General features: G+C 43.5%; 1 protein-coding gene and 1 long non-coding RNA gene across 3 annotated transcripts in view; both read right to left on the bottom strand.

The window, feature by feature from the left end:
* Positions 1-1,731, bottom strand: part of SNTB1 (syntrophin beta 1) — a 237,994-nt gene extending 236,263 nt beyond the window's left edge. Inside the window, exons 1-2 of one of the 2 annotated variants that reach the window (XM_027063978.2) lie at positions 1,583-1,731; positions 291-1,064 (exon numbers count right to left, since the gene is read on the bottom strand). In XM_027063978.2, the coding sequence (XP_026919779.1) occupies positions 291-840 (550 nt within the window). In that variant the 5' untranslated portion in view covers positions 841-1,064; positions 1,583-1,731. Of the gene's footprint in view, positions 1-290; positions 1,065-1,228; positions 1,348-1,582 lie in introns of those variants that run through there. The other variant, XM_053208329.1, reaches the window with a different exon arrangement.
* Positions 1,732-9,472: 7,741 nt separating this feature from the next.
* LOC128312849 (uncharacterized) overlaps positions 9,473-23,109 on the bottom strand; it is a 58,088-nt gene continuing 44,451 nt past the window's right edge. Inside the window, exon 4 of the long non-coding RNA XR_008292680.1 lies at positions 9,473-9,888. This is a non-coding gene — a long non-coding RNA (uncharacterized LOC128312849). The remainder of the gene's footprint in view (positions 9,889-23,109) is intronic.

The following is a 23,109-nucleotide window of genomic DNA, read 5'->3' as shown; positions in this document are numbered from 1 at the left end:
GATTATCCGCGGGTAAAAATGAGACACCGGGCACTAGGCACTAAGACCCTGTGCCTGCCACGTAGCTCAAGAAGCCCTGCTCGCCAAGCCCTTTCACACACCCCTGCCGCGTCCAAGCCTGCAAAGACTAGCGTGGGGACAAGTTGCCCCCAGGTGGGGTAAAGTTGTCCAAACTCCCCGCCGCCCCCACTCGCCGGAACCCCGGGCTGTGTCCGCACGTGGGCGAGAGTGAGGGTGCGGCGGGAGGGTGAGGGGGTGTGTGCGCGGCCCGCGCGGCGTTAACCCCTTACCTTCCAGCAGCACCTCCTTGCCGGCGCGCTTCAGCGCCTGCACCGCCTCGTCGTGGGTGGCGTCCCGCAGATCGGCTCCGTTCACCGACAGGATGGCGTCGCCCACGTACAGGGCTTGGGTCTGGTCCGCCGCCAGCCCCTTGAAGATCTTGCTGATGAGGATGGGCATCTTGTTCTCCTTGCCCCCCTTGATGCTGATGCCCAGCCCGCCCAGCTCCTGCTTCAGCACCTTCACGCCGCGCTTCTGGTTGGAGATGGACTCGGGCACCTGCTCGGGCAGGTCGGTGAAGGCGGTGCGGACCCCGGCGGGCGAGTCCGGGGGCTGCGCGCCGCCGGCGCCCCTGCAGAACGAGCCATTGGTGGCGGTCCCGATGCCGTTGTACGCCGCGGCGCCCTCCTCGCAGCTCAGAACCAGGGCGTCCTCGCTCAAGTTCACCAGAACTTTGTGCCAGCGATCCCGCACCAAAACTTCCAGCAGCCCGCTCCGCTGCGCCCGGCCGCCTCCCCCGCCGCTCGGCCCCGCCGCCGCCGCCGCCGCCGCTACCGCCATCTTTCCGGCATTCTTAAAATGCCATGTGATTGCCAAAGGGGGGAAAAGTGGGGAAGGGCTGCGGGGGAGGCCGCGGGCCCGGGGAGCGAGGAGCGCGCGCCGCGCAGGGCGGAGGCAGGGCGCGGGACGCCGCTCCGGGAGTTCGCACACACGCACCCGGCGCGAGTTAGCAGCCGCAGCCCGGCCCGTTCCCCTTCGCCGGATCCTGGGCGGGGTGGAGCGACCTAAAAGAAGGAGAGGCAGAAACAGGGGAGGGGAAAAAAGCCAGCTGCCAGGCGCAAAAGCCCAAACCCAGGGGAGCCGCGGAGCAGCTCGGCGCCGGGAGGCTGGCTGGGAGGAGGCGCGCCCGCGGGGAAGGGCGGGGACCCGCCACCCCGCGGACGCTCACCTGTTCCAGCCGCCGCGGCCTCGGCGCCCTCGCGCCGCTCGCCGGCTCAGACCCCCGCCGCCTCGCTCGGCCGAGCGCCGGGCGCCGCAGGGACAGCTTCCCCGCGCCGGCTCCCCGACCCCGCCCAGCCCGCGCCTCTCCACCCTCCCCTTTCCGCGGGCGCCCGCGCCGCACCTCTGCTGGGACCGCGCGTGCTGCCGAGGTCCCCGCACGCGACGCTCCTGCCCCCTCCCTTCCCTTTCTTACGTCCCGCTGCATCGTCCCTCAGTCCTGACCCCCAGCTGTATCTCCATCCACGCCTCCTCACTCGGGCTTCCTCCAACCGGGGCTTGGCTTCTCCTGCCGAGTTCTTACCTGTCTGTCCCTTGCGCACGGACTCTCAGGTGGACTCAGACGGAGGCCCCAGGTTCTCGCAAAGTTAAGAGAGAAGGCTGTCCCAAGAACTCAGAATGAGACGTCAGCATAACCCGAGTGTCCGAAACTTCCTCACTTGAAATGCAGGACGTCTTTCTGCCAGATCTCTGGAGAGGTGCCTGTGCTGGCGGGGGTTTTCAGCAGGTCACTGCCTGCCCCAGACCCCGGGAACAAATGCCTTCCCAGCTTTAACACCGAATATGCTCTGTGCTTCTGACCCATCTTTTCTCCCCCAGTGCCGTCCCAAGTGCTTCCTGGGACTTTCTCTTTCTCCCCAAGATCCACTTATCGGAAGTTAATTGTTTGAGAACTCAATTTCAATGGGCAGTATCCGAAAAGTTCCTTTACTAGTTGCTTATTTGGAGCTCAGGCTGCGTTTTTCCAGGGGAAGGTTATAATTGTTGGTTACCTTCCCAGGCCAATCCGGGAATGCCAACATAACCCGTGTCATAGCTTAACCTCACTGAGCCCTTCTGTTCTTTGAACCTCTCAGGTTCTCCCCCTCAACCATAATCAGGCGCCATGGACCTCCCCAAGAGTTTTAAGTCTCTCGTGTATCCCTTCCCCCTTCCTACCTCACCCCTCTGTCCAAAATCAAAATAAAACAAAACTCACAAATCTGCTGTTCTTAAAGGTAAACCCAACCCCGCAAGATGTCAGGAGGAAAGAAACCTTATCAAACACATTCCCTTTGATGCGCATCACCGTTGACATTATGGAACATGCTCTAACCCTTCCAGAACGACCCACACTATTAGTTGACAATGCTTTAAAACCCAGACAATCCCTAAAGGGTAGCTGTAGTTCCAGGCAGTGTCCCGGAATGAAATGAAAACATTTGGACTTCTTTGGAGAAGTCACTGCAAGCAGGTCAGCGGGGGCCCCTGGCTTCATGCTTCCTCTTGAAGCTCCCTCCTTTCCTACATTTTTAACCCACCAGTTTTCTACAAGATCTGTGTTCTTTCATGTAAAGGTACCATAGCAGGGAGAGCAGCCCCAGCATCAGATAGGAAGCCCATTCGGGTCTACCACTGTGGGGTGGGAAAAGCAGTTGGGACTGCCCTCTGCTTCAGAGCTGAGGATTCACTCATATCACTCTTCAGAGAAATCAGAGCCTGAGTGTCTATGCAGTAACCCAAAATACCTAGGAGGAAATAGGCACCAGAACACCAGCGTGATGATTTAGAAATCAAAACTGATCTGCCCCCAGACCAAAATCCTCCATTTCCATGATGCCTGCGTCTTGCCTCTGTGGTCAGGCAAGGTGGGAGGCCCAGGCAGAACTAGAAGTAACTCATTGATTTGCCATAAGATACCACAGGGTCTGGAATGGCAATTTCTCAGAGTCTCTGTGACAAGCACATTGTTTCTGTGTAAGCAAACCTACATGGGAAAGAAGTAGGTACCTTGCTTAAAGTGGCATTAGTAGGAGGGGAGACCAATATTTAATGTCATTAGGCCTCAGACATGCAGGTGGCTCTGTTGGTGGAATTGTAACAACAGCCCCTATTCTACATGCTTTACACATATTAACTTAATCCTCCCACCAATTCTCGGGGATCCATACTATTATCATCACTCCCACTTCATAGGTGAAAAAGTAGAGATACAGGTTTAATAACTTGCCTGGGGCATGTAGCTAGTAAATGGCAGTCAGGATTTGAAGCCAGATAGGATGAGTCTGGACTCTTAACCCTTGTCCCACACTCTCCTGAAGATGCTTGGAGCCTGTTAGAGACAGGGTGCACCCTGCAGTGAGGCCAGCCTTTCCCCTGGGAGGGAGCGCCCAGACGCCCTAGTTGTAGAAGGGGAGAGCCAGCCCCTGCCTCTGGCCTGTCCCTCTTTCCTAGGTTAGAGAGCACTCTGGCCTCCGCTAATTGATGCTTTTTTAAATTATTATTTTAGACGTGTTAATATGTTGAAACTGGTGACTGTTGTGGTTGTACAGGCCGAGAAGTCCTATCTCACCCCTCAAAGAGCTTTGCATCTCTGGCCTCTGACTAGTAATGCTGATTCTCAAGAGTAAACCTTGTTTACCTCATTTCTTAGTTCATGGCGGGACTTGGAACTAGTGCACTGTAGCCCCTTAATCCTTGCAGTTAGGACACATCACCCCTTCCCAGGTCTCCTTTTTTTTTTTTTTTTTTTTTTTTAAAGAATGGTCCTAGAAAGCACTGACAAGACTTCCAGCTTCCTCATTTTAGAAGCGTGGCATTTGAAGCTCAGAGTAGAGCAATGACAGACCCAAGGCCACAACGTGGGTTTGTGGCAAAGCTGCACCTGGGCTGTCATGGCTACTGGTCCAACTCAGTGTTCCAGAAATTATATCTGAAGCTCCCCAACCCCCTTTTTCCTTAAACCAGATTTCTTTTGCTTAGCTAGGTCTCCTATTGTGTTTTCTACTTCTGTCCTAAACTTTTGATTTTCATTTCTCACCCAGCTAGGACTGGGGTCCTCCTCTGTGTGTCCCTTCCCTGCGGGATGTGTGTTTTCCTACAGAGGTTTGTGTGAACTTAGACTTGCAAGAGCAGGTCATGTGATCCTCAGTTTCACAGCGCAGTGCTTGGTGGAAGGAACAGTGTTCATCCAATCAGTAGCCCCTACACAGTTTGGTTGTACAACCACTACATCCCAGGCAGTGTTCTAGGTGTTGTGATGTGGGAACAGACACACTGACAAAGGCATGCTTTATGAAGCTTACACTGTAGCTGGTGGTAGAGTGGAGGTAGAGAAAGACTACAAACACACAAGATATTTTCTTCCAGAAGTAAATGCTGGGAAGAACATACAGCAGTGTGATAGGGTCAAGAGTAACCAGGACAGGCAATTACCAGGAGTGGTGCTATTAAGGACAACCTTTGTGAGAGATGTGGATGGTAAGAAGAGGGGAGTCTTACAAAGATCTAGGGAAGACGGTCTCAGGAAGAAGGATGTGCCAGTACAATGCACCTGAGACAGAACCCGGCTTATCTGGTTCACAGGATCAGAAAGAGGTCAGCGTGGTTGGTGCAGCCTGTGGGAGGAAGAGAGAGGTAGAGGCAAGATCAGAGAGGTAGGCTGGACCAGATCACAAGGTAGGGCCTCGGAAGATTGCAACATACCTGTCCTCCTTGTCCTCTTGAGCTGCAAGAGCCAAACATTTTGGATTGTCGAAGACAGTGTCGATTTCAAGCATTGCTTACTATTACCTACTGAGTAAACTTCTACTGGGTGGAACACAGGATCCAGTGTTTGGGTTTGGAAAATATCATCACTGTATTTGGGGCACCATTTCATGAAGAGTAGGCTGAGCATCTTTAGGGAGATTTATCCAATACACAGGGTGGACAGTGGCTATAAGGTGAATAGTGAAGAGGAAACAAAGAGGTTTTTGATATCTAGGGGGCAATTAGAGAACAGAACAAGAGAGAAGGGGGATGCTCACAGGAAGGGTACTTGAAATGCAAAACCCCGGAGGTGAGGCCTAGGGATGTCAATACCATAGGCTAAATGCTTAAGGAGTCCCTACTCTGGTGAAGAACTGAGGGCGTTGCAGGAGGCACACCCTAGTATGCAAAGAGAATTTCCTACAGGAAAACAGACATGAACACAGAGACATGGGGGCCTGAGCCGGCTGCAATGCTGAGTGTGAAATCAGTGGCTAAAGCAAAATGCTGGCTTATAGATTCTCACCTCAGAGATCAAGCACTGAGACTGGGGGACAGCACCGGCAGGTTCTTTCTTCTCTGGTACACCCCGGTTGGCTAACAGGTACATCATCAATTTTAAAAAGGGTTGGCAAACACCCTCTATTGCATGTGCTTGGCTTTTCTCTGGGCGGGTCCTTGGTAAACTAGATGGACCACCACCCAGACTATCACCCAGCCAGTCAGTCAGGTGAGAGTTATCTGACTGCTCACCATGGGGTGCTGCTTGGGGGACTTTTCCGGGAGCAGGGCTGGCCCAAGGCAGAACTGAAAGTACTTAGATGTTGTCTTCCAGCTTCTCTGACTGGGTTCTACTCCTGTTACTTCCCTTCCTTAACAACCTGCTGTTGAAACAAACCTGATACCAGCCTTAATATCTACATAAGTCTTAATATTTATACCAGTCTTAATATTTATATTCATCCTATAAATTTAAGTCACTTTTCTAAGGGACTGTACATTTGAGCCTTTTTAAAATTGTCAGTGATCGGTTAGAACTTAGGTTAAAGGCACGTTGGGACAAAATGGCTCTTTGAAATCCCAGAAAGAAAGATAACCTTCTGCATATTGGGAACTTTAGCAAGTTAGCCTAAGTAGGCATAAACATGTCTGGTCTGAGGGTGAGGAGGAATAAGGAATCACAGTTTCCTCCATACACATCTTTCGAATAATATGAAATGAAATGGACATGACATTTCAAATAACTATCTCACAGTCTTGTTTCTTAGGCTCCAAAAGAGATTGGTTATTAAATTACTTTGAGAACCTTCAGGCTCAAGAGGTCTATATATGAGGGAAACTCACTTTTTTCCACACTGTCTCCATTTACTTCATGGAATCACCCCCCGCCCCCCAAGACTCTCCCTTGACCCATGAGAAAGTTCGTCTCATATTCTACGTCACAACCTGATAGCCCATTTTTCTTCATCACCCAATTTATTCCCTCCCATTGTAGCAGGGTTCTCTTAGACAATCTCCCTGTTAGCTCCTTGTACTGCACTCTTAGTCTATCGCATGGCTATGTGCAGATCCTTTTTTATCCTAGGTTGAATTCTCACCCATTCCTTCTATTCCCTGACTCCAATTGGAACCTGAGCTAGTTCCCAAACACCACATCTCCCACCTTTCTGCCTTCTCTGGCAAGAACCTCACGTTCTTTGACGGCTCTGGGTCTCTCAAACATTACAACAACATTTTTGATGCCTGGTAATACCTGTAGATCATGAAATGTTTATGGTCTTCCATTTCTCATCATTTAGTAAACTCTAGCACTTTCTTTAAATTATGCTCTGTCTTTTCCCCCAGCCCCTAACAATCTAGATGTGTTTGGGTAATTTAAGCTCCTGGTTCATGTTTTTCCTTTTTAAATGCATTTCTCTACCTTCAGCAGCCAGACATGAGTATTTTTAGGGAAACTTCAATGTATTCTGCCCCATGTTGTGTTTATGGTTTGGAACTAGTTCCTTCACTTCTAGACCTTAGTTGAGCTTAGGAATTTTATTCTGACTTGGTAGAAAGGTAGGAAATAGCAAGGATTAATGACCCAATAAGTAACTAAACATCAGATGACATTTAGGTTTTGGAATCTAAAGCCTACATATTAAGCTAAGGGAACACTCCCTCAAGCTCGAGGAGAACAAACCGAGCTTCACGAAGATAAAGGTTTTGCCTTGGTCTTACGGAAGCACAGACTTTGGAGAATGAGATAAGGGAGAACAAACATTCCTAGCAGTGGGAACAACTTGGTCAAAGGCAGGAAGAGAAGGATGAACGGATTATCTTCACTGAGCCATGGGTTGATCAGCTTAGAATGGTTTGGGAACAAAGTAAGGCAGAGATCTGGTAAAAAGATAGTATTATTAGTCAGAATGCTTGGCTCCAAATGATAGGATCTTAACCAATGCTAAACACCGAATGGGAAATGCATGAGCTCACATAGCCAATTTGCTAAGGGCAAGAGAAAGGCTAGCCTTGAGTACGGCTGGAACTGATACCAGTGCACCTCATTCTTTCAGATTGCACAAGGCCAAACGGTGGCCACTGGCACTGCCAAGGTTTATAGTACCCAGCTCAGCTTCCAACAAGGAAAGGCCTCTTTTCCCCTGGTCTCAACTAGAAAAGTATCCAAAGGGAGAAAGTTGGTTCAGCTTGGATCACATATCTTCTTTGGTGGCTGAAGATAGATACCATGATTGACAGCTCCCAATACAGCCCTGTGGCTGGAATGGGGATGATAAGCAATTCACCAAAATAAATGGATACATTTACTAGAATAAGGCCGGAAAAGAGGCCTGGGCCAGACCAAATTATAATTCCCCACTACAGATAAGCTGGAGCCTATTTACCCTATCTGTGGAATTTATCCTAAAGGTACTGGGAAGCCAATGATTCTTCCTAATCAAGGGAGAAGTGTAATAAAAACAGACCCAGGGGAAGATTAATCTGTTGACAGAATGAGGAATGGGTTAGTTGGAAAGACTGAAGTGTCTTAGCATGATTTCTTGCACACATAAGGAACACAAGTCTTTGGGGCTACTGAAGACAAGAAAACAACCTAGAAAGATTATTCAATAGCCTAAGCAGGGATAACCAAGAAGCTGCATTTGTGCATAAATAGAAGAGATCGTTTAAAAAACTATTAAACAGATTGTGATAATTTACCATATAGAGAATTAGGAAGAGGAGAAGCCGTGAAATAAGAAGTCATTTTTATTCAATCTTTATGCTCTGGTAGGCACTGTATGTATGTACAAAACACATGTCGTTGATTCCAGACAGCAACCATTTGATGTAGGTAATGTTATCGCCATATTACAGATGAGAATGTTGAGTTAAATAAGGTCACACTGCCTCTAAGTGTTTGAGTTGGGATTTAAGTCTTGTCCTAATTGGTTCTGTTTGATTCCAAACTCGTGCTTTTTAATTGTTACAATATACTAGGTATGAGCTTAGGTGGCCAGGAAGGAGAGGGCAGAACTAGTCAAGAGGTGGTACGAGTTTCTTTTAGATTTGTTGAATTTGAGGGCACGGTAGAACAATCAACAAGTAGGCATTGAAGTCAAGAGCCTGGATATGGGCATTTTGGTATCATTTGCTTAGACTAGAGTCTAATACGATCAAGGGAGAAACTTCACAGAGAAGACAGCAGTGGCTCTTTGGTAATGAGAGCAAGAAAATGGAAAGTCAAAGGATGATGCTTAAAAAATGTTAAAAGCAGAGTTAATGGGGTCTGGCAGTCGATTTGGATGTGGGGAGCAAAGGAAAAGAGTTTGATTACGGGGAGGGAAATCCATAAGTATATGCTAGCTTTTGAATTGCTTCTCTGCATAATCATACTAGAACTATACACAAATAGGCCCAATTAACTGCAAAATTTGGAAGCCCTGAGGCAGAAGACATGTTTAAAAGCAAAGGGTTACTGTCCTACTTCTGGAATGGAAATTCAAGCCCTCTGAGGTGTCACAAGTCACTGAATTTACATACAGGGTCCACCAAACTAAACTCCAAGGATGCACTGATGCCTGAAAGCTCTGGTCTGCCTGGTGAAGGAACAAAGAAAATTAGAGTAAGCAAAAGGCAGAGCCTGGAGACAATCCCAGGTAGCTGCTTCCTTTTCCCATTTCCATGGATGGCAATATTTCATACCACAGGGGAAGGGGTTTGTGGTGGGAGTAACAGGAAGGAGTTCTCCTAGGACAGTGCTGGAATAAAATGGCAAGAGTCAGGAGTAGCCAGAATGACTGGCATATTAAACAGTGAGGAAAAAATACTTTCATAAGTACTTTAAAGACAAAAACAAATTGTCAACAGGCTGACTAGAATTTCTATTTTTCATACATTTCTATTAAGTATTATTTTCTCCAGGGCAGGGGCTGTGCTTAACATTTTATAGCTGTTGTAGAATTAAAGAGCTTCAAGGAAACATCTAGCAATTGTTCCCAAACTTTGGAGGGAATTAGAACCACCTAGGGAGCATGTTAAAAAGCAGATATTGAATTCAGTAATTCCTTCTACATTTATTAGCAGACATACTACTGAAATGAGGATCTTTCTTCCAAGTACAGTCATTTTTGTGCCTGTTGTTTCTTAATTTCACTATGATGTACATTCTTATCTAATGTGCTCTACCCCATTAGTATTATTATTCTGTTTTCTGCTTACATATACCAAATTTGGCCAGCATGAAACTCCTCAAGCTGACTCCTATGTACTTTTGATAGGTCCCCATTGTCTTTAAGCATATTTTTTTTTCTTTTTGTTTTCTGCCATAACAAGCTATTCCAGGATCAACTTGTATTTTATCTGCCTAGCCCTGGGATCAGCCATTCCTTAAGGACCTCTAGTTCCTTTTAGTATGAAATGTTATTTAAGAACCACGATCTGGAGACTAGATGTGCTTATTTCTACTATGAAGGTAGGTATGTTGAGTTTATATTCATATCCAATTCAAATCCAACATGTAAGGTACTTTCTTACTTTCTCTTTTCCGTATTTTTGTCTTCCAATACATGAGAATCTGGTTTCCAAAAATGTCAACGTATTTATTCATCTTGCTGTGTCCTACAATATAGAAATTATTTCAGAGTTATGATCACTATTCCAATAGCAATACCAACAACAAACCAACCTAGTAAGTTAAAAATTGGTTTGCAATTCGTTTGTCTTTAGAATGTATTCCAATAAAGGTGCACAAAGTACCATATAGATGTTTGATCCAATTTACCAGCTAAATATCTAGATATGGGAAAACAGGCAGACCCAGACTGGGGGGAGGGGGACATTCTACAAAACAAGTGTCCTGGATTTCCCAAAAATGTCAAGTCATGGAAGACAAAAACATGGTAGAATTTTCTAAATGAAAGGAAGCTAAAGAGACATGAAAACCAAATAAAATGCAAAATCTTAGATTAGATCATCAAAGAAAAAATACAAGGACATTGTTTTGGTGGCATTCAAAGACATTATATATTTGATAATATAATTGTATCACTGTTAACCAAATTACTTGGGTGTGATAATGGCATTATCATTAGAGAATGTCTTCATTCTTAGAAGATATGCACTAATGTGTTTAGGTGTGAAATGATGTCCTTAACTGACTTTCAAATGGGAAGAGAGGAATTACCCAGAAAATGTGGCAAACCATCAACTGCCTTCCAAATAGAAGAGACAGAAAAAGAGAGCAAGAGCAAAAGATCTACGAAGCAAATATGGCGAAATCAACAATAAGTGAATCTAGTGAAAGATAAATGGGGGTTCGTTATTCTTTCAACTTTTTAATGGAGTCAATACTGTTTTTTGTTTTTTGTTTTCCAAATAGAGTTGGAGATAGTAATGAAGAAAGCTAAGCTTCAGCCCAAAGGATTCTGATGTCTTATATAGGGTCTGGAAATGTACATGTTTTTCAAGGGATTCCTAATGCAGATAAGTTAGCATTCTTGAAAAGGCTGAGCAGACATGTGTTATTTTACAGATGTGGGAACCTAAGGTCAAAGACTCCAAAAGGTCACACATCCTTGGAAGCAAAGCCATGACCAAATCTTCCTTCTCCCAGGAATCGGTGGTTCTAGATCAGTCAAACCTGAGAATATATTGGGTACTCCATAAATATTTAGTAATTGTGAGTAATCCTGAATGGTAGGGTGGACAAAGAAAAAGGAACTGATTTCATGCTCCCTGATTTTGACCCAGGCACTTTCAGATACTTTCAATACTGCAATCTTTCAAAGAACCCAGCAGGGTGTAAATGGATAATCCATTTTTTATGTATGGAGAAACCATGGCTAAGAGAGTAAGCAATTGTGAGGTCAAACTGTCTAGATTTAAGTCCCAGCCCTCTAATTTACTGGCTCTATGACACTAGGGAAAGTATTTAATTCTTCTAAGCTTCCTTTTACTCATCTGTAAAATTTGTGTTAAATTTTTTTTTATCTCACGGCATTATTGTAAAGATTAAATAGTGTATATAAGGCACTTGGCCACAGGCCCACATAAAGTCAGAAAAAGTGATTGGAGTAATGTCATGACAGAGATCAGACAGAGCTAGTAAATGGTAAACATTCTAGTTAAGGCGTATAGCTTAAGACAAGAGGAAGAAGAATCTTCTGTATAGTTAAATATAAGTGTACCGTATATAAATTCGCTTTGAGGTCTCTTTGCTCTTTCTTCTGTCCCCTTCTTTTGCCTCCCTTCCTCATTCCTAAAACAAACTGAAAATTTTAACTATGCATTGGGATAGCAAGAACTGTATGTGGGATGCAAAGATTCATAATCAAGTGTAAGGGCTGGCAAACTATGGTCCAGCTGCTTGTTTTTGTAAATTAAGTTTTATTGGAACACAGCCATGCCCATTTGTTTACATGTTGTCTATGGCTGCTTTCATAGTCAGTGGCAGGCAAAGTTGAGTAATAATATCAGAGACTGTAGAAGCCTCTGACCTTGAGCCCCTTGACTGTAGAGATCGTCAAAAATATAAAAATAGTTCTAATCTGGTCCTTTGCAGAAAAGGAATGACCACTGGTCTAGTGCATTAGAATGTTGACCTGAAGCAACTTTTATTTTTTACATTTTTTAAATGTTTATTTATTTTTGAGAGAGATTGAGAGAGAGAGAGAGAGAGAGCAGGGAAGGGGCAAAGAGAGGAGACACAGAATCCAAAGCAGGCTCCAGGCTCTGAGCTGTCAGCACAGAGCCCAACGTGGGGCTCAAACCCACGAACAGTGAGATCATGACCTGAGCAGAAGTCAGATGCTTAACTAACTGAGCCACCCAGGTGCCCCATTCTGAAGCAACTTCAAAAGCAGGGGAATCTGGAACTCAGGTTAAGGGACACTGGTCTGGCAAATAGTGGGCATTCCAATCCATGATAGCTATCATTATTATATATAAAGAAACACAAAAGAGAATCAGAACCAGCTTTGGAAAGTGCTTACAAAGGGTCAGTTCATGTTTTCTCGTGCAATATTCACATCAGCTCTGTTACTCCAGGTTACACTCAAGGTTACATCTGTTTGGGCTGGAAGGACTGGAATTCAGATTTCAGTTTGACAAACTCCACATCACATCCCCTTCCTCTGGGTCACCCTGCCCCTTTGCCACATTGTGGGCTTCAGTTGACTGAAGCTCTGATTTTACATCTGTGGTCCTCTGAGCAAGGGCCTTTAAATCATTTTTAAAGGGGAGCCCTCAAGAGGATCAGCCTCTCTTCCAAAGGGTGAGTCTTTGGCAACCCTAACATTGCTGTGTTTTAAACTCTGTCCCACAGGGTTTCTGAAAGATTAAGAAACTACCGTTGTTCCTTTTGGAGTCACCAACATCAATGCTCCCAGTAAAAGTAGCTTTATATAAAAGGCAGGACAAGGGAGTCCTATTTTTGCACAAATGCAACACAATTTTATTGACATTTTTTCCCCCCAGAAAGCCAAGCAGCTGAAAATTTGTTTGGGGGTTATTGAGGATTTCTTTTTTTCTTTCTTTATTCTTCTTCTTTTTTTTTTTTTCTCAAAAAGAGAATTTTGTTTTTCCCAATTGAATCTACTTCAAGTGAACTTAGATTCTATCACAAAAAGTCCTATATAATCAATGAGATCTGAAATTCTTTCAAGGCTAAAGTTATTGCAACTCTATGTTAGGGATGGAGAGGCTTGTGACAGTAGGCGAATAATATATATATTTACATTATTATGTTACCTTATTATATTTATTATTGTTTATGTTATTCTTCACCTCCAAAAGGAAAAACGCCCTCCTTCAATTTTCTTTTTAATTTTTTTGAGAGACACAGAAAGAAGGAGGGGCAGAGAATCCCAAGCAGGCTCCATGCTGTCAGCACAGAGCCCAACACGGAGCTCAAACTCACAAACTATGAGACCATGACCTGAGCCAAAATCGAGAGTCGGATACTCAACCACCTGAGCCACCCAGGGGCCCCTCTTTCAATTTTCTTGAATCACTCTGCCCTCTAACTTTTTATTCAACTTTCCAAACTTTGATAGAGACATAAGTTATAGAAGAGGTATTTCTCTATTACAAGAAAGCCATGCAAGTGCTGTGGTAAACTATCAGTAACTATCAGTAATAAGATCTGTGCAAATCTAGATGGCACAAACTTCCTGTAAATGGCACCAGCACTCAGCAACAGCCAGGAATTGTTGCCATTTGGAAAGGCATAGGGGCCAGATCTTCTGGTTCTCCAGGACGATCAAGAGATCTACTTTTAAATGATTCTTGAAATTTGGCTCAACCTATTAGAATGGCTGTTATCGAAAAGATGAGAGCTAACAAATTCTGGTGAGAATATGGAGAAAAGGAAACCCCTGTGCACTCTTGGTGGGAATGTAAATTGGTGCAGCCACTACGGAATGCAGTCTGGAGGTTCTTCAAGAAATTACAAATAGGACAATCATATGACCCAGCAATCCTGCTTCTGACTGTATATCCGAAGGAAACAAAATCATGATCTTGAAGAGATACCTCTATTCCCGTGTTTATTGTAGATAAAGAAATAGGGTAACTATAAATACAGTAGAGTATTATTCAGCCATAAAAAGAATAAATTCCTGTCATTTATGACAACATGGATGAAACTTGAGAGCATTATGCTAAGTAAAATATGTCAGACAGGGAAAAAACAAGTACTGTATGATTTCTCTTATATGTGGAATCTACAAGAATGAACTCATAGGAACAGGGAGTGCATTGGGGTTGCTAGGGGTGGGGGGCGCAGTGAGGGAAATGGGTGATCAGAAGGTACAAACTTCCAGTTACAAAATGAATGACTTCTGGGGATACAATGTACAAAATGGCGACTATAGTTACCGGTACCCTATTGTACACCTGAGAGTTGCTAAGACAGTAGGTCTTAAAAGTTCTCCCCACAAAGTAAAAAAAAGGTAACTATGTAAGGGCTGGATACGTTAAGTAACCTTACTGTGTTAATCATTTCACAATATGGATGTATATCAAATCATCATGTTGTACACCTTAAACATACACAATGTCATATGTCAACTTTATCTCAGTTAAGCTGGAAAAATTTTGTCTTAAAAACGTGTTGAATGTAATTTGGCCCCACAAATGAAAAGGACAAGCAGGGACTCCTGGCTGGCTCAGTCTGTTAAGTGGCTGACTCTTGATTTTCAGCTCAGGTGATAATCTCACTGTGGGACAGAGCCCCGAATCAGGCTCTGCACTGACAGCGTGGAGCCTGCTTGGGATGCTCTCTCCCTCTCTTTCTGCCCCTCCCCCGCTCCGGTGTGCATGTGCACACTCTCTCTCTAAAAAAGAAAAGACAAGAAAAGAAAATGCAAAGAAAAGCAAAGAAAAAAGACAAGCAAACCAAAGACATATACAGTCTGGTGTTGATCTTTAGATCATGATTCTGTATCTCCCAATGAAAGGAACTGAACTAAGGGTCTGCATTTCTAGATCTGTCTGGGAAGTTAATATATGGCAATTCTGTTCCTCAGAGCTCGGATACAGTCTCATGTTCTCACAGAATCATATCTCTGAGCTCCAAGGTCTATTCATCCCTGTTCATACAATAAGTGGAATGCTTACAAGGTAAGTTTTTTGGCAACTAGCCAGCAGACCTTTCTTCTGCTTCATGGTGTATTCCTTCAACCCATACCAGTGCCCAAACTACTAACAGAAATAAGATGGCAGACGTTTTGCTTTCTACTCTATGGTTCAACACCAGACTAGATGTTTTTATATTAGGTTCTGGAAAAAAAAAAAAGTGTGCAATAGCTATCTGATAGTAATTTTCCACCTCTTTTCAAAATCCCAGTTGTCAAGAAGCAAACACTCCCAAATGCTTGCAGCAAAAGCAAATGAAAAGAAACCCAAACAACGTGAACTAAAGGGTGTGAAAAACGGGACTTGCATAGAGGTGAAGTTTGGGTTTATTTGACTCTGTCGAAGATCCAGTATTCTCTGCACTTTGTATTCTTGGTAAACGTAGTCAACCCAGAGAACATTTCTGGGTCAGTACCTGGACTTTGCTCCCTTTAAATGCCCCTAATATTTTAGAAATTAGCTTTAGTCACACCACAGGCTTAATGCAGGCGCGGGGGCAGAGTTTAAGGAGCAAGCGGAGGTGGTTGTGATCAGTCTTGGAAAGTACAGCCTGACCTTCCATCATCCAGGGAGGTGCACATTTCAAGGCTACAGATACTAACCATGCTCAGAGGTCTAGTGCTTTCCGGGAGAAACAGCCTACCTCTTTTTTTTTTTTTCTTTCCTAGACAATCCTAACAAATGTAATTTACCCAACCATTCTCAGGTCTTTCATTTTTATACTATATTACTGTTTGAAATTGTTTACATATGGATGATGGCAACGGGTCCTCAAAACACCTGGAAAGGTAGACAGATCAGATATTGTTAAGCATCATTTCCTGCTGAGGACACAAAAGCCTAGCAAGGTTGTGAGACTTTACCAAGGTTACTGTTAGTCAGGTTTTCTGAGTTAGCTTGAGCATTTTTCTTCAGTCTCCAGAGAATTATAGCTCTATACAATATGTGCTTATTCTGTTGAGGTCCTCAACTTTTATTTTTATTTTTTTAAATATGAAATTCATTGTCAAATTTATTTCCATACAACACCCGGTGCTCATCCCAACAGGTGCCTTCCTCAATGCCCATCACCCACCCTCCCCTCCCTCCCACCCCCCATCAACCCTCAGTTTATTCTCAGTTTTTAAGGGTCCTCAACTTTTAAACCTGTTTCAGGTGTCCCTCTTAACTTTGACCTCAATATTATTTAACTATTCCAATAATTTCAGAAGTAATTATTGACTAATCTATAAATAGCCTGTGCTAGACAATTTTATGGGATTAAAAACACAGGACTTGGTTTCTGTTTCAAGGAATGGACAATGTGAATTAAAAAATAATTATGTGAAGTTAAAAATTAGAGAAATAGAGGCAAAACTAAGAATAATAGGTCTGATAGCATGAGTCAAGGAGCTCAGTACTTTACATGTACTATCTGATGTACTATCTGATGTCATCTTTGAAACAACTCTCCAAGGCAACTGTGATTATCCATCTGACAGTGGAGGAAACTATTAAGTAACTCGCCCAAGGTCATAGCTAGCTACTGCCAGGGCTAGAATTCAACCACACGTCTGCCAGATGTCAAAGTCCTGGAAAGTTTCATTGTGTCATTCTGACTTTCTGAACACATAAAGGAGCCCACTGTGGTGGGGACTAAATACTTCAGTGTCCAGGAAAATGTGGAAGGTGGGCATCCTCAGAAAAGGACAGGGCGGTGGGTGTCGAGTTGGAACTTGAAAGAAATCGGTGAGCATGGATTGGTGCAGACCAGGTGGTGGGGAGGGAGGCACAGGTTGATTGGAAAAGCATGAGTGATGGCTGGGTGATTGGTTAAGTTGTGTGTTGCAATCACTCTCAGAGCTCAGGTGGCTTATCTGGCTAGAGAGCTATAGGTTAGCACCGTGTGTTCCTAGAGCTGGGTTTATAACTGTGCCTCTTTGTTCTGAAGGAGAATTTGTTGCTTTTGCCAAGTGCCTTAGCTTCCTGAGTTCAGGTACTCCCAGGAATAGATGAAAAACAAGATTTTGCAATATCCGCGGGAGAAGAGGGAAGGGGCTCCCCTAAGCAAGGAAGATTGGATTGAGTCATGCCTTTTCTTAGGGGACGGTGAAGGGGGTTTAAGAGGCTCTCCGGAGGCTGTGATATACATACTTATTTCACAACACGGGACTTTGTGCAAGTTCTTAAAAAAGTGATTCAAATTTTGTACCTACCAAAACTATGGCCCACAGATGTATTTTACTTGATCTGCATCGTTTGAAAAGCTGGAACAGGTTTTCTGGACTCTACTTTCTCTATTATTTCCTCTGCTGCAGTTGGTGCTCTGAGGTGATGCCAAGAGCTCTTGGAAATGTATCAGCCAGTGTTAACTCTGTGGGCTCTAAATGGCCCCAGGCTGGGGAGACCTTATTGCCTGGAGATCGCTGTTCTTCCCCAACATTCCCAAAGGGATTCAGCTCTCATTGTTGGGCTTTCTGCATAGTCCTCACTACAGAGTAAGGGCTTCTCATGAGGCCACACAGACTCACATCAACTTGGAGAGTCTGAGGGCTATATAACCTATCCCTCTTCCTCATGAAGGAGGCATGACTTAGGAAAAGAAGCTCTACAGTTTTTCATTCTGTCACCTAAGCCTCCTAGATGATTGTGTCTAAATCTGCCTATCCAGTCCCTCTCCATCTACTTAGGACAAGGGCATTTGAAGCCAGGACATTCAGGCCCGGATGTCAACCGAATAGCTAATGTCAGCATCCAGAAGAAGACTGAATTACAGCAGGGGTCCACATGTGAGGTGGTTAAGGCACAGAAAGCCAGAATCCTTGAAGAAACAGCAATAAAACAAACTTTTTAGAGAGCTTCCAGCACTATGATTCACATATGCTTTGACTCAACGATTCTGTTTGTGGGAATTTTTCTGACATATATCCTCATACGAGTGCACAAAGGTACCATGCAAGGAAGTTCACAGCAGCATTTTTTTTTTTTTAAGAAAGAGAAAGAGTTCGTGAAAGCTGGAAGAGGGGCAGAGCGAGAGAGAGAGAGAGAGAGAGAGAGACAGAGAATCTTAAGCAGGCTCCACACTCAGTGCAGAGCTCAGTGCAGGGCTCGATCCCACAATCCTGGGATCATGACCTGAGCTGAAATCAAGATTTGGACACTCAACTGACTGATCCACCCAGGCATGCACACCAACTTTCTTTTTTTTTCTTTAAAAAAAATTTTTTTTTAATGTTTATTTATTTCTGAGACAGAGACAGAGCATGAGTGGGGGAGGGGTAGAGAGACAGAGGGAGACACAGAATCCGAAACAGGCTCCAGGCTCTGAGTTGTCAGCGCAGAGCCTGACCTGGGGCTCGGACTCACAAACTGTGAGATCATGACCTGAGCAGAACTTGGTCGCTCAACCGACTGAGCCACCCAGGGAACCCCCCAATTTTCATAGTAGTACGTAATTTGAAACATTTTAGGAGTCCACAATTAGGAAATACTATACAAACCATTTTAAGATGTCAAAATAATGTTAGGTCAAAAGGTACAGACTTCCAGTTATAAGATAAGTAAGTCCTGGGGATGATATAATGTACTGCATGGTGACTGACTACAGTTAATACTACGTTGGAACTTTGAAAGTTGCTAAGAGAGTAGATCTTAAAAGTTATCATCACATGAAGAAAAACCACATCTATGTGACATAATGGGTGTTAACTAAACTTAGTGTGGTGATCCTTTCACAATATATACAAGTATCAGATCTTTATGTTGTACACCTAAAACTAATACAATGTTACATGTTGATTATATCTCAATTTAAAAACAATAATACTAAGTTAAAGTAGCAAATAATAAAATAGTAGATATAGGATACACTTCTTTCAAATAAAACAACAAAAGGAACTGTGTATCTATATAGGTCTCTCTCACTCTTCCTCTACATATGTCTCTGTTTGCTTTAAGATCACGGGGGGGGGGGGGGCCGCCTGGGTGGCTCAGTCGGTTGAGTGTCCGACTTCGGCTCAGGTCATGATCTCACGGTCTGTGAGTTCGAGCCCCGCGTCGGGCGGGCTCTGTGCTGACGGCTCAGGGGCTGGATGCTGCTTCGGATTCTGTGTCTCCCTCTCTCTCCGACCCTCCCTCCACTCATGCTCTGTCTCTCTCTCTCTGTCAAAAATAAATAAAACATTAAAAAAAAATAAAAAAAAAAAGATCACAGGGGATCCCCTGATCACAGGGGAGACAGAACTCGTATTCACTATGTCCCTACACTATCTTTAAGATTGGATATTATCAAACTTCTTAAATCTTTATCAACCTGAGAGATGACAAATGATTCTTTATTGTTTTAATTTGTATTGTGAGTGAGGCTAAGAAGCTTTTTGGAAATTTATCATCTGTTTTATTTGTTTTTCCATGGGATGTCTTTTGTTTATGTCCTTCTAGTATATGAATCTTGCTGTTTCTTTGAGGACTGTGGCTTTCTGTGCCTGAGCCACCTCACACAGGAACCCCTGCTATAATTCAGTCCCCTCTGATTTCTGACACGAGCCACTCAGTTGGCATCGAAGCCTGAGTGTCGTGACTTCAAATGCCTTGTTCTAAGTAGGTGTGAGAGGGGATTGGATGGGCAGTTTCGGACACATATTTCAAATGAACTTATAAAGGAATAAAATGGAAAAAAAAAATCTATGCTAGGAAGATAAAGTGCTATCAACATAAGTCCAAAGCATCAAATACACTAACGGCAATAATAGTAGTCAAAAATACCAACTTAGTCCTTCTTTGTGCTAGGCGTTGTCTTAAGCACTTTGCATACATTATCTCATTTCAGACTTATGATAATCTTATGAGATAGTTATTATTCATGTCACCATTTTCGTGATGAGGAACCGAGGCATCAAGAGGTTAACTTACCCCAGGACAAGCAGGGAGCAAGTGGTTGGGCAGGTATGGGCAAGAGAAGTCTTGAGTTTCTGCTCTTGGCGTCTATCCTATCCTGTGTCTGTAGGTAAACATCCAAGTTCAAAGCTGAGCTGAGGACTGATCTGGAACTGACAAGTAGGAGCCAAGAAATTTCTGTAACTGTCTTGGAGGTGTCCTTGATCACCTTTCCCAGCCACTGGGTATCTGGTGATATATGAGTTAAACTGACTCAAAAAGCCAGAGAGACAATATTCTTGTCCATATGAGTTTGGCTAACTTGATTATTGGATCAGTTAGAGTTAGGGGGAGCTGTATATGGTAGGAACCCAATAAAGTGATTGCTTAAATAAGATAGAGATTAACTTTTTTCCCATATATAAGAAATCCAGAGGTAATTCAGAACGAATTTGGTGGACTGCAGTAAATTAAGGATCAGGAATGCACCTGTCAGCTCTTTACTTGCCATCTCTTGTATGTGACCTTCATACTCATGGTCCAGGTGGCTGCTGGAGCTTCAGCCATAGCATTCCTATTTCCAGGACAAAGGGACAAAAAGAAGAGAAAATAGTGGTGCCTACTAGATAGCTAAGTGTGCTTCGCGAAAGCTGCTGAACGTCAATTCCCCTTAATTATCATTGTTCAGAATATAGCCATTTGTTCACAGCTGGCTGTAAGGAAGCTAGGAAAATTAGTCTTTATTTCTAGACAGCCAGTTACTTGGGTAACAATTTAGGGTTCTATTACTAAGTAAGAAATGGACAACGGAAGCAAATAGCAGTTCTGCTAAAAATGATCCATTCCTGGTTGTCTGGAAGGGTTCACATCCAATAGTTTCAAAATACTAAAAGACGTTCTATTTATGACTGATCTGAGGAGCTGACCCAGGGACATTTTGAGGATACTGGGAAGCTCAGGGTACAGGTAGGCAGGCAAATGCTAAACAGGCATAACAAACTCTAAGAAAGGGTGGAGGGGCTCAGAAAGTAAGTTCTACCCCTTCACAATTTTTTATAACAGCCAGATTTGAACTGTGACAGTTTTACCTTACTTGGCCTTTCCTACAAGAAAGTTTCCGCATCACAGTGTATGAGAGCCTTTAACTTCTCATTTTTGGAAAATAGAAGGAATATTCTAAGGTTCACCCAACACCTCCATGTAGTAAAAGCTGACAGGTCACTTTCTGAAGTTGCCAATCTGCTTATTATCACCTCCCTGTCTGGACTTATAAAGGAATGAACATCTTAACTCAGAGGGATGTGCCCGAGAACAGTGAGAAAAAAAAAAAGATGAGCCAAAAGAACACATAGTAAAGTTCTGCCTAATATTTTAGAGCCCTAGTGGTGCAGACAGACTGTAATAGGTTCTAAAGGGCACTTGCACAAGCTGTAACTTCCTTAATTTCAATTAAGTGGTACTCTGGGAAGGCGAGAAATTATTTTACACCTTAGAAAACATCAAAGAAAATACAGTAACTCACACCAATAAAGACAAAATAAAACCAACTGAAGTCCCAGCCATCACAAAGAGGGGGGAAACTGCAAGCAAGAAACAGAGAAGAATTTGGGTATAAAATGATTTAACTCAAGACATTGGTAATCATGGCCAAATCTGATGCAATCTCTTTGAATAGGGCCTGTTTGTACTTAGCTGACAATGGTTTTTGCTTTTTTAAATATTGAAAAAAACCAGGAGAAGAAAAATCCTTAGAGATATAAGAAAACTAATTTCGGTGTCCACGAAGTTTAAATGGAACACAAACATGCTCGTTGATTTATGCATGGTCTATAGCTGTCTTCACACTACAATAACAGAGTCGAGAGTAGTGGTGACATCTGTCCCTTTATAGAAAAAGTTCACCGACTCCTGATTTAAAGTACCAAAAAAATGTGTGCCTCCATCCTCACCACTTACACATTGTATGAGCTCAAAAAACTTGCTTTTTGAGTCTCAACATCTTCATTGTTCAGATGGGAGTATTGACAATCGACTTCATAGACTGTTATGAGCATTAAGTTAAATAGTTTATGTACAGCACTTACCTAGAACATGGCACATTGTCAATAAATGGTAGGTGTTTTGTTATTTATTGTTTTGATGGGTAAATTTTACTTCTCATTTAAGACTCAGTTTGCTTCAAGGCCCCTGAGTGGCTCAGTCAGTTGAACGTCCTACTCTTGATTTTGACTCAGATCATGATCCCAGGATTGTGGGATGCAGCCCTGCATCCATTTGGTGTGGAGCCTGTTTAAGATTCTCTCCTTCTGCCCCTCGCCCCTGCTCACATGTACTCTCTCTCTCTAAAATAAACAACAAAATTCTTTTAAAAATGACTCAGCTTGTTTCTTGAGCTTTCTTTGAACCCCTCAAGTTGGATTAGATATCTTTCTTCTGTGTTCTCACAGTATCTGGTACTCATCTCAGTCATTTCTTACCACATTGTGTCGTAATTATGTTTATGTCCCTACGACCCATGAGTTGTTTGAATAAATAGACCATGACTTATTGGTATTTGTATTTCCAATGGCTATTACAGTGAACATGACATGTTGGGAGTTGTAAGAGATCCTGAATTTGCGTTGGAGGATGTCACTTCCTAACACTGAACTCTAGGATCTGGCAGACCTACCTACTCAATCACAGAGTCTGTTGGTCCAAGGTACCCTCCTACTCCTCACATAGGTAGACCTGGCCCAATAGCTGTTATGGAATGGGGTTGTCTTATCCCTTCTCCCAAACTCCTTAGTAGAGAAATCACTTCTCTCATGGAGAGGAGTGAGTAAGAAGGTGGGGAAGGAGGCCAGGACCCTTACTGTAGTGGGGCTATCTCTCTGTGGAAACATGAAGCCATGTAAATAACGTTGCCCCTTATCAACTGGCTGCTCTTATCTAAGAGCCAAAGGCATGCTTCCCATGTGATGGTGCTCTATGTTATCTCACTGTCTTTACTGTGCTCTTGAGTTTTGTCATGTTCACCATGTGAAAACCAATGATGCCCTGTAGACAGTCACCTGCTACATATCCCAAGCATAGTTAGAGGCACTTGTTTTCAAAAAGAGGGGAAACATATTTCTCATACTGAGGAAGATCAAAGGAGAAAAGGATAGTAATGGATATAGATCTTCTTTTAGTGGGTGAAGCAAAAAAAAAAAAAAAAAAAAAAGAGCTCTGTGAACCTGGAGGCATGTTGAGGGGACTAGAGCCTCTCTCACACTTCGTCTTATCCTTTCACTTACTCGTCTTTAAGATGAAGCTGACTTTGCATGGACCATTGATCTAGAGGTAATTTGTAAGCTCTTTCTACATCAG

The sequence above is a fragment of the Acinonyx jubatus genome, chromosome F2, assembly GCF_027475565.1.
Source record: "Acinonyx jubatus isolate Ajub_Pintada_27869175 chromosome F2, VMU_Ajub_asm_v1.0, whole genome shotgun sequence".
Lineage (NCBI taxonomy): Eukaryota > Metazoa > Chordata > Mammalia > Carnivora > Felidae > Acinonyx > Acinonyx jubatus.
This window is presented reverse-complemented; position numbering and strand designations above follow the sequence as displayed.